The sequence below is a fragment of the Fundulus heteroclitus genome, chromosome 7 (genome assembly GCF_011125445.2).
Source record: "Fundulus heteroclitus isolate FHET01 chromosome 7, MU-UCD_Fhet_4.1, whole genome shotgun sequence".
Lineage (NCBI taxonomy): Eukaryota > Metazoa > Chordata > Actinopteri > Cyprinodontiformes > Fundulidae > Fundulus > Fundulus heteroclitus.
The window spans coordinates 298,610-313,502 of NC_046367.1; the positions used below are offsets into that span (position 1 = coordinate 298,610).

A 14,893-nucleotide genomic window follows, 5' to 3' on the forward strand; every position below is an offset into this window, starting at 1 on the left:
GTCGGCTAAAACCTTTTTCAGTGCAAACCACCACTATTTATTCACTGCTCTGTTTAGTTACAGTTGCTACAAAACACGCAGTCAAGACACAAAGGTAAGAATCATTTATTTTACTGTAGCAGATTTTCCAGCAAATTGGTTTTTAACTTTTATTATGCAATTGTTATCAAGATACTTAAAAAGAATACATCCTGCTCTCTCAGGTGTCTCTAAACTAGATTGGCAGTCAAACTGGATTTTCTGCCTGTAGGTTTTTGAGACATTGGTAGCTTAAACTTTTACAATACAAGTTAGAGCGACAGGGGGCTGAAACGTATGTTTACATATAACATTTACTAGTGCATGTACGTAGTGCTTTATATTTTTGTTTTCTATCATATTGTTTTGTCAGATGAAAGGTAAAAATAATCATTTAAAGGGTCGATCCAAAACTGCAGGTCCAACCAATACTATCCGTTGATAATCTTCTGAGAGATGGCTCCTGGTAAAGTGTAGAACAGCAGGGCGAGGAACAACACAGTGATCAGCAGGACCAGAGCGATGATGATGTACTTCTTGTAGTTACGCCACACCAAGTGGAAGAAACACTTGAAAGGGTTCACAAACCATGAGAAGGAAGTGTCTGGACGGCTGAAAGACAAACCGAAACCTTTGTTTAATTGTAATATTTATGGCTGGGCTCCTCTTACTCTTTACTTCTGTTGTTTAGGGTAGGGCAGGGTTTGACTCTGCAGCTGCCTCTCAATGAATCCGAAACTCAAAACAGTTCATTTTACTGATAAGTAGATTACATAAAACCTATTAAAATGGATTTTTTTGCTGATTCATTGCTGATTGACAGGACAACAGACAGTCTTAAGGAACCTCCACCTGGAGGGTACGTCACAAAGGCTTGTTTCAAAAAAGCATATAAATGAAGAGTTAAGTAGAGAGAAAAATTGTGGTCGAAATAGATACCAAGGTAACCGCAGTTCACAGTAGTATATTTCTAGTGATACAGGACATGTTAATCTGAAAAATTTTAATGGAAGGCTGCTGGACTTCTCCTGTTTCCTCTCATCCAAAACGCTTCTTCAGTCCTGCTCAGGATCAAGTAGTGTTCCTGTCATCAAATGAGAGGTTGACCCAACCGTCCATCCTGTCTATCGTTGGCTCATTTATAACTTGTTGACGCTTTTAATGATTTTAACCCTTGAGGTATTTTTGGTTACATGTCTCCCCCTGTCCAAAGTGTGCATATGACTGCCTGTTAAAGTCCATGAAAGTGTGCAAATTTTGGACGGAGAAGACCGGTGGGCTGAGAGAAGAGGAAAAGAAGCCATCTTTGATAAACATCAAAAACTACTCCAAATAGAGGAGGTGGCCTCAGCTTCCACCTGTGGGACACAGTGCATCCTTGACTCGTCTCCCCATGTGCTTTGACAGCTATTCAGTCCTTGAGACATGTGAACAAACCAACTCACACATTGACTTTGTTAGTAACTGTTCCACAAGTGACAAACATGCAAACAATAGTAAGGATGGTGATTTGGGTCAGTGATGGATATTACTGATTACTGTGATCATTCTGACTACAATTTATAAGCCTGAGACTCCTTCCCTGTGATCAAAACTGGGGTCTTTTGGATGAGAGGAGAAATGTCTTGAATAACCACAGAGGATGATTGACACCCAGTTTAAGGGATAGTTTTACAGGCAATCGCTGAACCATCCAACAATCAAGCCCAGTAAAGGTACCAGCAAGGCTACCTGATGCAATACACAGATTTACCAACACCTGACAAAGTTGATTAAAAGTTGGTGTCTTGCGTGTGCATGAGACCTAGTGGTCGTGTTGTACAACTGAACAGCCAAATAGTTTGTTGTTGGTAATCAGTGTTGTATAGTAACAGAGTATAAATACTTCACTACTGTACTTAAGTATATTTTGGAGTACTTTATACTTTTCTTGAGTATACATTTTTTTTGATAACTTTCACTTTTACTTCACTATATTTTCGAACTTAATTGCATACTTTTACTCCGATACATTTTCAATGTTTGGTTTAGTTACTCATTACAAAAAAGAGAGAGACGCACGCAATTTGTAGAGCACCGACCTTACTTGAAGAAGAAAAACTGAAAGCTTACAAAAAGGTTGTATTTTCTGTCTAAACTTGGTTTAAATTTCTCCTGCACTTGGTTGTATATATTATTTTAAGTGAATTTGACCTTCAAAGTTTACCAAAATGTACAAAATGTCATTCAAACTGCATTTGCTTTGTTTTACTTTTTACTTTTTATTACATTACTTGAGTACATCTGTCTTTACAGTAATTTTCATACTTAAGTTCAAGACATTTCAGAAACTTTAAGACTTTTACTCAAGTAAAATTTCAGTCAGTGACTTGGACTTTTACCAAAGTCATATTTTGGAGAGATACATATACTTTTACTTGACTCCGAGATTCTAGTACTTTATACAACACTGTTGGTAATGATACGTATTGGATTAAAATAAACCAGCTGTTCTTAGAAATAACCTTTTGTGCCTGTTATAGGTAAAAATTTTACCATTGAATATATTCTCATCTCAGATGGTTTGAAAAATTCTCAAACTCAGTTTTTGTTGAATAACGAGTGCATTCCCTTTGTTGTCTTACTTTGGTTTGGGCAATGGTTCTGGCTCCTTCCGAGCTTTACCAACAGGGTTCTTCTCAGCTTCTTCAGCTGTCACAAGATGGAACTCTGCCTCCGCTTTTCCCTGCAGGATTGCCAAGTGAATTGTGAGCGGTGTCTGTCCTTGTACTCTGGTTTCTATGGTTGCATGTGTGAAGGTCTGTACCGTGAGCTCTCCAGACTTGCTGAAAGGCCACCAGCCTCGAGCTCTCTTCTGCTGGAAGATGGAGATTCTGTCTGTCACTTCTGATAACATGTCAGCCTTACACGACTTAGCTGTTTTTGCTCCACGGGGGAATCCATGGAGGTCCAACTCCAACGTTCCTGAACATACAAAGTGAAACACATAAAGAAACACTCTCTCTCTCTCTCTCTCTCTCTCTCTCTCTCACTCACTCACTCACTCACTCACTCACTCACTCACACACACAGAAAGAGGTGGTCACACACCCACCCACCTAGGAAGTCGTCTGAGGAGAGCGTCTCAAAGTCCCAGACCTGCAGGATGAGGATGGCAGGAAGTTTCTGCTCGGTTTTATCTAGAGAGAAAATGTGATCTCTCTTCTTCACCACCACGACCTGGGGAAGAAAGGAGGTGCAGCCCTCATGAGGGTATGGTTCTTTTCCATACAGAGTCCAACAACTAGATCTCCTGGGGCAAAACATTAGCATGGTTCGTTGTTCATATGTCTGTACCTTCTCAGCAGGCAGGTAGTTGAAGGGGAACACAAAGCGCCAGTTGAAGTTGCCCTCTCCAGTAAGAGAGTTGTAGTGCACGTCAGTTTCCTGTCTGTCATCTTCTAAACCTTTCAGCCAGCTTCAGAGAAAGATGGAGCAGCAACATCTGAGGTTAGTATCAATAGTTCTAATAGAAAACCAACCCAACTTGTAGTAAATAAAGAAAATAGATGAAGCCCTGTATGTGAAAGTGTTGTAGAGCCAGATAATAAGTACTCAGTATTTTGAACTTCTTAAAATGTTGTCATATTACCAAAGTATTTTCCTGGGATTTAATGTAATCAGTGGAAAACAGTGCATAATTGTAAAGTGGGGACACAAATCTGAAAGGTGTGGCGTGGATTTACAAGCGTGTTGATCAGTGTAATCAACTGATCTCATATATATATATATATATATATATATATATATATATATATATATATATATATATATATATATATATATATATATATATAGTGGCGGACCACTAGGGGGCTCCACTCTCACTCAGTAGAGAGATTGGAAAATATGTTTGTTCGGTGGTGTGTGTATATATATAGGGTTTCTGTACAGTTGCTCTGGGTTGGAGTCGAGTAAAGAACTGTTCAAACCTACATTCTTTGTGTCTTTTTCTTCACTGCCTTGTATAACGCGAGGAGCTGGGCCGTTAGTACATACAAATTTTTTAGCTTCAGTGGACGCGTTCCAGCGTTTATTGTCGGAGTTTCCTTCACTGACTCTCCCCAATTTTTCTAACACAGACACAAAGTACGGGATAGAGCATTATATCCCCACAACTGGCGCTCCAGTGTTCGGCCTTAAAGGTGCAGCTCAAACATTTCAGCGGTTGATGGATTCCGTTCTGCGTGGGTTGTCCTTCGTTTTTGTGTATTTGGACGACATCCTTGTGGCCAGCAGTTCGGCTGAACAGCACATGTCCCACCTACGTCAGGTTTTTCAACGTTTGGCGGCACATGGCCTGATTGTCAACCCGGCGAAGTGCCAATTTGGGTTGCCGGTCATTGATTTTTTGGGGCACCGCATTTCTGCCAGTGGTGCGGTCCCATTGCCACAGAAAGTTCAGGCGGTGGCCGATTTTCCCCGCCCTCAGACAGTTAAGGCCCTGCAGGAGTTCTTGGGGATGGTTAATTTTTACAACCGCTTTATCCCCAAAGCAGCACAATTTCTGCAGCTGCTTTACAATGCGCTCAAACAAAGAAAAGCCACCGACAGCATCGACTGGGTCCCTGAACGCCTCCAGGCGTTTGGTGCCGCTAGGTCTGCTTTGGCCGACGCTGCTCTTCTGGCCCACCCTTCCCAGTCAGCACAGATCGCTCTGACAACTGATGCATCTGACGTGGCTGTGGGGGCGGTTTTGGAGCAGCGTATCTCTGGCGTTTGGCAGCCACTTGCCTTTTTCAGCCGCACTTTGCGAGAATGAACGCAAATACAGCGTTTTGGTAGAGAGTTGCTTGCTTTCTACCTGGCTACACGCCATTTTAGATATTTTCTAGAGGGGCGCTCATTTACTGCCTTTGTGGACCACAAGCCCCTCATCTTCGCCATGTCCAAAACATCTGACCCCTGGTCCGCACGACAGCAACGCCACCTTGCTGCCATTTCTGAATTCACGACTGACATTCAGCATGTTGCTGGCAAGTCCAACTTAGTGGCTGACTGTCTGTCTCGTGCGCTGATTTCCCCAGTTTATGTCGGTATCGATTTTTCTGCTATGGCTGCAGACCAGCGCAGTGATGCAGACATCCTCGCGTTACAGACTGGGTCCACGGGCCTCCAGCTGGAGGAAAGACAGATGCAGGAAGGTGGTCCTCCTCTGATCTGTGATGTTTCTACTGGCTGTCCCCGCCCTCTGCTTCCTGTTTCGTGGCGCCGCCAGGTTTTTGACACGTTACACTGCCTCTCACATCCCGGCATTAGGGCCTTTGTTAAACTGGTCGGTTCTAAATTTGTTTGGACTGGACTGCGCAAAACAGTTAGAGAATGGGCTGCAGCCTGTGTCCAGTGCCAGCGTGCTAAGGTCCAGAGGCACACTACAGCACCCTTGGAACTGTTTCCCATCCCTGACAAGCGGTTTGATCATGTGCATGTAGACCTTGTGGGTCCCCTTCCCCCATCACAGGGTTTCACACATCTCCTGACCATGATCGATCGTACCACCCGGTGGCCGGAAGTGGTTCCGCTGTCATCTACAACGTCAGCAGCGGTGGCCCGGGCTTTTCTGTCCACCTGGGTTGCACGTTTTGGCCCCCCCTCTGACATTACTTCTGATAGGGGCCCACAGTTAATTTCAGAGCTTTGGTTCGCCATGGCCGATGGTCTGGGGGTCAAGATCCACCGCACCACTGCGTACAATCCGCAGGCTAATGGGTTGTGTGAGCGGTTCTACAGGTCGTTGAAAGCTGCACTCCGTGTTTCTTTGACTGATGGCAACTGGGTTGACCGCCTTCCATGGGTCATGCTTGGTTTGCGTTCAGCTGTTAAAGAGGACCTTGGTGCTTCCACAGCTGAACTGGTTTTCGGTCAGCCCCTGCGTGTCCCTGGGGCGTTTTTACCCGATTCCCCTACGCCACAGTTCGGTCCACTTGGGCAACTGTTTTTCTCTCAGGGAGACTCCTTTCATGTTCCTACCCCTGTTCACCATTGTTTGCCCCAGTCCTTTGTTCCTGAAAACTTAAAGGCCTCTAAATTTGTTTTTGTTCGTCACAATGCACATAGAACACCACTACGACCTTTGTATGATGGCCCTTTCAGGGTCCTTGAACCAGGGCCTAAACATTTTCTTTTAGATTTGGGAGGGCGTAAAGAAACTATCTGTATCGACAGGCTAAAACCCGCTCTGTGCTGGCAGACGATCAGGTGATAACGGCCCAAGCTCCTCGCAGGGGAAGACCCCCCTCCACTGTTTTATAGGACCGCTGTCCTCCCTCCAGATGTCCTCAGCTGTCGGAGCTTGACCCCCCTGCAGCCCCTCCGTGTCGCCCTCGTCCTCAGGCACGGATCAGGGTCCAAGTTCAGCCGTTTTGGACGTTTGTTGAAACCCAAGGATCTGGATTAGCTTGTTTTTTTTGTTTGTTTGTTTTTTACCCTACTAAGTGTTCAGGGGGGGCATGTGTGGCGGACCACTAGGGGGCTCCACTCCCACTCAGTAGAGAGATTGGAAAATATGTTTGTTCGGTGGTGTGACCTATATCTAATCTTCTTTTCTTATCTAAAATTATTGAGAAAGTAGTTGCTAATCAACTTTGTTTTAGGTCATTGCTTTGCATTTACAAAGCAATGACCTACTTGAGGAGTTTCAATCAAGCTTTAGAGCTCATCATAGCACTGAAGCAGCTCTGGTGAAGGTCACTAATGATATTCTCATGGCCTCAGATAATGGACTTGTGTCTGTACTTGTCCTGTTAGATCTCAGTGCTGCATTTGATACAGTTGATCACAATATTCTCCTACAAAGACTTGAGCATACTGTAGGGATTAAGGGGAAAGCATTAGGCTGGTTTAAATCTTATCTGTCGGACAGATTCCAGTTTGTTAATGTTAATAATAAATCTTCCTCAAACTCTAGGGTCACCTGTGGAGTACCACAGGGTTCAGTCCTTGGACCAATTCTATTTACTATATATATGCTTCCGATCGGCAAAATTATCAGACAGCATGGGATTCATTTCCACTGTTATGCTGATGACACTCAGCTATATTTATCCATAAATCCTGATGAATCCAATCAATTATTTTGACTGCAGTCATGTCTTGATGACATCAAAAGCTGGATGACTTTAAATTTCCTGCATCTAAATTCTGACAAGACCAAAGTTGTAATCTTTGGGCCAGAGTCCTCAAAAAATAAACTTCTTAATCAATCACTTAATCTGGATGGCATTAACTTGGCCTCTGGTAATAAAGTAAAAAATCTTGGTGTTATTTTTGACCAAGACATGTCATTTAAATCCCATATTAAACAGGTTTCCAGAGTTTCCTTTTTTCACCTCAGGAATATCGCCAAAATTAGAAACATCCTGTCCAGGAGTGATGCTGAAAAACTAGTCCATGCATTTGTTACTTCAAGGCTGGACTATTGTAATTCTTTACTATCAGGAAGTCCACAAAATGCAGTTCAAAGCCTTCAGCTGATCCAAAATGCTGCAGCAAGAGTTCTGATGAAAATCAACAAGCGGGATTATATTTCTCCAATTTTAGCTTCCCTTCATTGGCTTCCTGTTAAATCAAGAATAGAATTTAAAATTCTTCTTCTAACGTATAAAGCCCTTAATAATCAAGCTCCATCATATATCAGAGCTCTGATTACCCCATATGTTCCTAACAGAGCACTTCGCTCTCAGACTGCAGGTCTGCTGGTGGTTCCTAGAGTCTCTAAAAGTAGAATGGGAGGCAGATCCTTTAGCTATCAGGCTCCTCTCCTGTGGAACCAACTCCCAGTTTTGGTCCGTGAGGCAGACACCCCGTCTACTTTTAAGACTAATCTTAAAACTTTCCTTTTTGACAAAGCTTTTAGTTAGAGTGGCTCATGTTACCCTGAGCTACCTCTATAGTTATGCTGCTATAGGCTTAGGCTACTGGAGGACAACCTGATCTAATTTTCTCACTCTATAGAGTTCTACTGTTCTTCAATTATGCATTACGTGTTGTCATTTCTGCTTTAACTTTTTGCTCTCTCTCTTTTATCTTCATAGAAGGTACACCTGGTCTGGCGTTCTGTTAACTGTGACATCATCCAGAGAAGACGGCTCACCCGCTACTACCATCTAATGTAGAACAGATTACTAGATCAATGTGTGCTTCTGTGCTTTTTGTTTCTCTTGTTGTGTCTCTGCTCTGTCTTCTGTAACTCCAGTCGGTCGAGGCAGATGACCGTTCATACTGAGCCCGGTTCTGCCGGAGGTTTTCCTTCCCGTTAATGGGGAGTTTTTCTTCCCACTGTCGCTTCATGCTTGCTCAGTATGAGGGATTGCAGCAAAGCCATGTACAATGCAGATGACTCTCCCTGTAGCTCTACGCTTCTCCAGAAGGAAATGCTGCTTGTCGGGACTTTGAAGCAATCAACTGGTTCCCTTATATAGGAAATTTTTGACCAATCTGTATAATATGATTGATTTTGACTTTGTAAAGTGCCTCAAGATGAAATGTTTCATGAATTGGCACTATATAAATAAAATTGAATTGAATTTAATTGAATGTCCCATGTGGTGTCCACACTTTAAACCTGGTAGTAGCTGATGCTGCAAAAAGCTCACCAGATGCCCATAGCTACTTTGGGCATTTGACTAAATTATTCAAGCTCTTCTCAGCTTCCACCCAAAGGTGGGATGCCCTCTTAAAATATGTGAAAATCATTTAGAAATCATGGAGTGAGACCAGATGGGAAAGCAGGATAAAAAGCGTTGAGGCAGTAAGGTATCAGGCTGGGCAAATCCGAGAGGCTCTTCTGGAGGTGAGGGCAAAAACTACAGACCCTGTGGTGAGAGTTAAAGCCCAATCTTTAGCTGAGGAGATTATATCCTTTCGCTTTTGCATTTGTACAGCCATATGGTATGACGTTCTCTGCAACATCCAGCATGTCAGTAAACGGATGCAGTCACCCTCCATGCAGCTTGACGTAGCTGTCGACTTGCTGAGGAAAACAAGAGATTCCCTCACTGGTTACAGGAACACTGGATTTTCTGATGCACAGACAACAGCCAAGGAGATGTGTGAGGACATGATTGTGGAGGCTGAACTAGAAATAAAACGATTGAGAACCCCAAAAACTCACTTTGGCTATGAGTCTCCAGATGAGCCCATTCAAGATGCACTACAAAAAATGGAAACCACATTTTTAATGTAGTCATGGATACTGCCATTTCTTCACTTGATGAGAGATTTCAGAATCTTGGAGACGTGAATAACATGTGTGGCGTGCTCCTCGATTTCCCAACTCAAAGAGCTGCTACAAAAGTGCCAAACCATAAGTACCGCTCTGACCCAGGACAGCCAGCAGGACATTGATGGCGCAGAATTTACAAGCGAAATGCAAAATTTCCCACCATTGCCATTAACAAACATGACAAACTTGGAACTTTTAGCCTTCCTGCATGAGAAGAAGCTAGCAGAAATTTACCCCAACATGTGGGTTGCTTTGAGAATCTCTGCCACTCTTCCTGTTACGGTTGCTGCTGCTGAAAGAAGCTTTTCCAAGCTTAAACTGCTTAAAACTTACCTGAGATCTACTATGATGCAAGAACGTCTCAGTGGACTTTCCATCATAAGCATTAATCATGTGGTCTCAGATCAGTTGTCATATGACGATGTTGTAGATGATTTTGCTTACAGTAAAGCTGTAGTCATGTGAGAGTAAGGATGTGAGAAAAGTGGTGGCATATAGTTTTTGAAGTAATTCAAGTTAAGGCAGACTAAAATCACCATTTGTAAGATCATATTTTCATGTTATTTTTTTCCTTTATTTAAATCCTTGTATTTTTTGTGCCTTCTCATTTCTTTGATTACTTACTTTGCAGAGTGCCATATTTATATTGTATTTAAGTTAACGTCACTTGTTTACACTTTTTTGAGAGTATTTAAATGTAATACTTTCTATAGGTTATTTATATTGTATTTAAGTTAATGTCACTTATTTACACTTTTTTGGGAGTATTATAATATGATACTTTATATAAGCTATTTATATTGTATTTCATATGTTGAGTTCATTTGTTTTGTTTCTTTAATTATTTTAAAGTTTTTTTGAATGTGAATATTGTTTCATGTAAATAAAAAATGTTCAAGACAAAGCTTTTTAATTTCTTGTGAGTATATGTACACTAGCAGATATGCAAGTACTGTACAGAGATGCATGGGGCACTACCTAAATTCTTGCCTAGGGCACCAAATTGTTTAGGGCCGGGCCTGAGTCTGAGCGCGAAATGCTCTGTTAGGAACATCCGGGGTAATCAGAGCTCTGATATATGAAGGAGCTTGATTATTAAGGGCTTTATATGTGAGAAAAATCTCAGTATCAATCAGTATAGAGATCTTCTGTTGGATCATATAAGGCTATATCACTTAGTGGAGTGGGGGGCTGTGGGATGCGTCCTGTGGGGTGCGGAGGCTGGTTCGGGGGGTGCCTTAATCTTGGGGCTCTGGGGGGTGCTCGGAGTGGGTGGTCTGGCCCTTGGGGTCTGTTTCCCCCATCTGGGTGGGGCCTCGGGGACCACGGCGGCCACTTGCGGTGCTCTTGGGGAGTTCTGCGGTGACGGACGTGGGTCACTGGCCTGGTAGCTGTGCTGCTGCTGGGTGGGTACGGGGCTCTGAGGTTCCTGGGGTGTGTTGCCCTTGGGTGGGTGCTCTGGCAGGGCTTCGGGGGTTCGGGTTCTGTGGTGTATACCGCTTGGGATCTGGGCCAGTGTATGCCCAGGTGTCTGGCCCTACCGGGGCCTCTGGTGTGCTGGTAGGGTGGTATGGACATTAACATCTTATGGCAGATGCTCTCCCCTCTCTGCTGGTGGGGGGAGGGGAGGGAGGGGGAGTGGGGATGAACCCAGCCTGGTTGTCTATTGTCGTATGTGTGTTGAGTTGTTTGAATGATAGTGTCAGGGCGGGATTACATTTTTGGATGGGGAGTGTGTGGATGTTTGGAGGGCTCCATGTCTGGCTCCTTCTCTCGGTCCTGGTCCATGCAGTCTCCTGGTGCAGGTTTTATCTGGGGGATCTGGCGGGCTTTTTTTGTTACCTCCGGGACAACCAGGAGGCTTGGTGGGCAGGTTGGGGGGTGGAGGTGTTAGTCCTGGTGAGTGGTTGCCTCACGGGCCCTGCCACCTGTCCCTGGCCCCCAGCGCTATGGTGGTGCGGCTGGCGGAGCCTCCCTCTCCGGGTGGGTTTTCGTAGAACCCAGGGGGAGCAGAGGAGCTGGCTCCCTGGGAGATCATGAGGCTCCTCAGTCCTTTTCTCCTCATCCCCGGACTCCTCCCTCTGCCTGCTCTATCACGCTGCCACACATGTAGGACCTTGGGGAGGGGGGTGTTACTGGAGGGTCCAACTTTCTGGTGATGTCCCTCACCCCAATTTTAGTATGCATTTTAGACACTTTCATTGACAACATTTTCACAGCACACATATACAGTATGTAGGGCATTGTTGGGGGGGAGGTAAAGACATCTGGGGGAGGGATCTCATTGTGTAGGCCTCACCCCTGATGGCTCCCTCCTCCCCCACTCTCATTAAGACATTCTGGGTTCTGGATAGGTTGCTTGGAGGGGGTACGCTGGCACCAGCTACCTTCTGGGTGGGCGGGGGGGCTAGACTGTGCCGGGCATCCCCTTTGTTACCCCTGGTTTTAAACACACTCAATAACAACATTCAACAACACAATATTTGAGCAGGCGGAGACAGGATCGGGGTCTTTCTCACACCTCTGTTCTTCAATTGCCACCCGGAGTCTGGAGCCTGGAGGAGGAGCGGGCCACCTGATCTGGGGTCTTGGCGGGCGGTTGTTGTTTGGCCTGGGTGACTTGCCGGGACTGGGGCTGACACTTCTGCTCTTCCCTGGAATGGGTGGGGGTCGGGGGAGTGGGGCTGTTAGCTATTGGGGGGGTTCTGGTTGAGTGGCCCATTCGGTCATGTCGGCCCCATCCCCAGGGGACTTGCCCTGTGGGTCGTCTGGTCCGGGTACAGGATGGGGGGGGGGCGTAGTCAGGACCGAAGCAGGAACCAGGTAGATTGGGTTGTGGTTGTGCCACCCCCATCTTGATTTTAGGGTTCACTTCCATACAGTAAACCCTTATTTCTATCTTCAGCTGCAACGTTATACATGTCGTATTAAATAATACTACATACTTCAGCGATGGTATCAAGGTGTTACTTTATTGTATCTGTAATTTTATATCCATTGGTCGTGCTGTTCTTTCTACATCACTATTTGCAGGTGATGACGCAGACTGACGTTTTATCATTTTCTCCCTTTTATCTTACCTTTTCTCCTTTTTTTTCTTTTCTGTTTTTTCTATTCCTCTTCTACTTTGTCATTGTAGTGTCCATATTACATGGAATACTCCCTGCATAAATTGTAATAAAATTATTTACATGTATAAATCAAGCAAAGCACTATGGTGAAAGCAGTACTGCTCCACTTGTGAAAGTAAAATCTGTTGGGCTCTTTTTGGCATTAAAACAACAGTTCTTATTGCCACATTGCCAGACAGGACATTATAAAAAAGAAAGAAAGCCAATTGTGCAAATCAAACAAAGTGATTCATGTCAGAGCGGAGATAATGGTGGATATCACTCAGCCATGAGGTGGTATACTATATAAAAAATATTTTTCTACCCTTTGATGTAGATATCACTGGACTGCTGACCCGTCAGGAAGTTGGAGTCTTCCAGAATCACGTCTTCTGTATTCCAGATGATGATGCGCAGCTCATACCTAGAAACAGAATTATGGGTCACTTTGCCATCCCCAACAAACAAAGACAAGAACCCTTTTGGTCAGGCCGGGTACTAGAAAACAGTCAAAGCTCACCCTTTTGGTTTTCTGGGAGAAATGTCCACTGGGGGTCCTGGATGTGGTAAGTCCATTGGGAACATGTCCACCCACATCTGGACCTGACCCTGCACACACAAATAGGGAGAGCTTTGTTTTTAGGATATTAGAACTCATATTGGACTGCAACTAGTACAAGCAAAACAATGAATTAAACTGTGTGGTTTATCTTTGTCTCTAGCAGTTAGACCCTGTTATTTCAGATAGATGCTGACTGGAGTAGCTTTATCTTGCAACCGTATGTTCCAATCAGACTTTGGTGTCAAAAGCTGAATTAGAGATGATTATTCATGCTTTTGGCTGTGTTGGCAGTGGGCGGGACTCAAGGTTGGAAGGAGAGCCTTGAAGGTGCGCCCTGAGCAGAGCCGCAGCGGGTTCTCAGAGGTTGCGTCTAGGAATGGGGCCCAGGGTGCCTCGAGAGAGTTGTGGGACGTTGGGAGCAGGTGAGCCACAAAGTGAAACCTGAGCAGAGATGATGCAAGGATCTTGAAGGCTGCGTCTTGGAGAGGGATCCAAGATGCCATGAAGAAGTTGAGGGTGGTGAGAGGTGAGTAAGCCGTTAGAAGAAGCTTGAGCTGCTGGGAGGAACATGAACCGTGGGACAGAGAGTCAACTATGGGGAGTACAGGGTCCCATAGAGCGAGAAAGGTTAGGTAAGGGGATGACACGATCCAGCAGGGGAGAGCAGACTGAGGTGAGTTTAAGTAGAGGTGTTGGCAGGTGAACCGAGTTCGGGCTTGATTAGGAACGGCACGTGGAACTGATCAGAGGAGCAGTGCAGGAGCAAACTCTGCGGAAGGAGGAGGGTGCCAGAACTAGTCCAGGATGCAGTGAGCAAAAACTGCATCCTGACATTCAACCACACACAGAGTCACATTTAAAGAGCTTTATTGATGGTTGGTGGTAGTGGTGGAAAGAACCAGAGAGTCTTCACCGTAACAGAGCAGATGGATGATGACGGCACGAGCAGGAGCTTGCAGGGTGAAGCTGGAGGTCTACTGGCAAGCTCTGGAGCAAAGCCTGAGGCCGGCAGCTGCGCTTTGGAGTGGGATCCGAGCTTAGCCTCGGGCCGGGACCCAAGGCTAGCAGGAGAGCCTTGAAGGTGCATCCTGAGCAGAGCTGCAGCTGGGTTCTCAGAGGCTGCGTCTAGGAATGGGGCCCCTCAAGGCCGGCTTTCAGACAGCCTCAAAAAAGAGAAAATCAAAACGACCCAATCAGGGTGGGTGGAGGGAAGCTCTGGATGGGGGGCTAGAGCCTCAACAAAAAAACGACCCAACCAGGGTGGACGGAGGGGAGGCTAAGGACGGGGGGATAGGGTCCAACAAAAAATCTACCCCAATAGGGCGAGCAAAGGAAGGCTTGGGGTTAAGTTGGCTGACCGGGGGGTTGACGGCCGTGGAAGAGCTCTGGAATCCACTTGGGAGAGCTGGAGTGCTCAGGCAGCGACCTGGAAGCGGCGGGGGGCTCAGGCGGCAGCTTGGGAGCGCTGGAGTGTTCAGGCGGTGGCTGGGGAGCACCAGAGTGCTCAGGCGGCGGTCCGGGAGCGCCGGAGAGCTCGAGCGGCGGCCCAAGAGCGCTGGAGATCTCGAGCTGCGACTGGATAGCGCTGAAGACCTTTGAGTTGAGAGCGCTGGAGACCTCGATCTGAGAGTTGAGAGCGCTTGGGAACCCAAGAGACTTGAGAGCACTGGTTAACCCAGGAGACTTGAGAACGCTGGGGAATTCAGGAGACTTGAGAATGCTGGGGAATTCAGGAGACTTGAGAATGCTGGGGAACGCAGGAGACTTGATTCTAGCTAGTTTCATCTTCCCCCATGAATCTCAAGTCCTGAGAAGGGGGTCCAGGGGACCCGCCGCCTTCCGACGCTCCCGAGTCCCATGAGGTCCAGGTCCAGGAGGACCCATTGACCTCCAACGTTCTCAAGTCCCATGAGGTCCGTGTCCAGGAGGCGCAGGGATCTC

The 14,893-nt window shown here is 45.7% G+C and overlaps 1 protein-coding gene across 3 annotated transcripts in view; it reads right to left on the reverse strand.

Annotated features, from left to right (window-relative positions):
- Window positions 1-89: 89 nt before the first annotated feature.
- The window catches only part of fer1l6 (fer-1 like family member 6), a 93,224-nt gene continuing 78,420 nt past the window's right edge, over window positions 90-14,893 (reverse strand). For all 3 annotated transcript variants that reach the window (XM_036138718.1, XM_036138719.1, XM_036138717.1), the window contains 7 exons: window positions 12,911-12,999; window positions 12,716-12,814; window positions 3,355-3,475; window positions 3,117-3,237; window positions 2,825-2,982; window positions 2,643-2,743; window positions 90-630 (listed from right to left, as the gene is read on the reverse strand). In XM_036138718.1, the coding sequence (XP_035994611.1) occupies window positions 450-630; window positions 2,643-2,743; window positions 2,825-2,982; window positions 3,117-3,237; window positions 3,355-3,475; window positions 12,716-12,814; window positions 12,911-12,999 (870 nt within the window). In that variant the 3' untranslated portion in view covers window positions 90-449. The remainder of the gene's footprint in view (window positions 631-2,642; window positions 2,744-2,824; window positions 2,983-3,116; window positions 3,238-3,354; window positions 3,476-12,715; window positions 12,815-12,910; window positions 13,000-14,893) is intronic.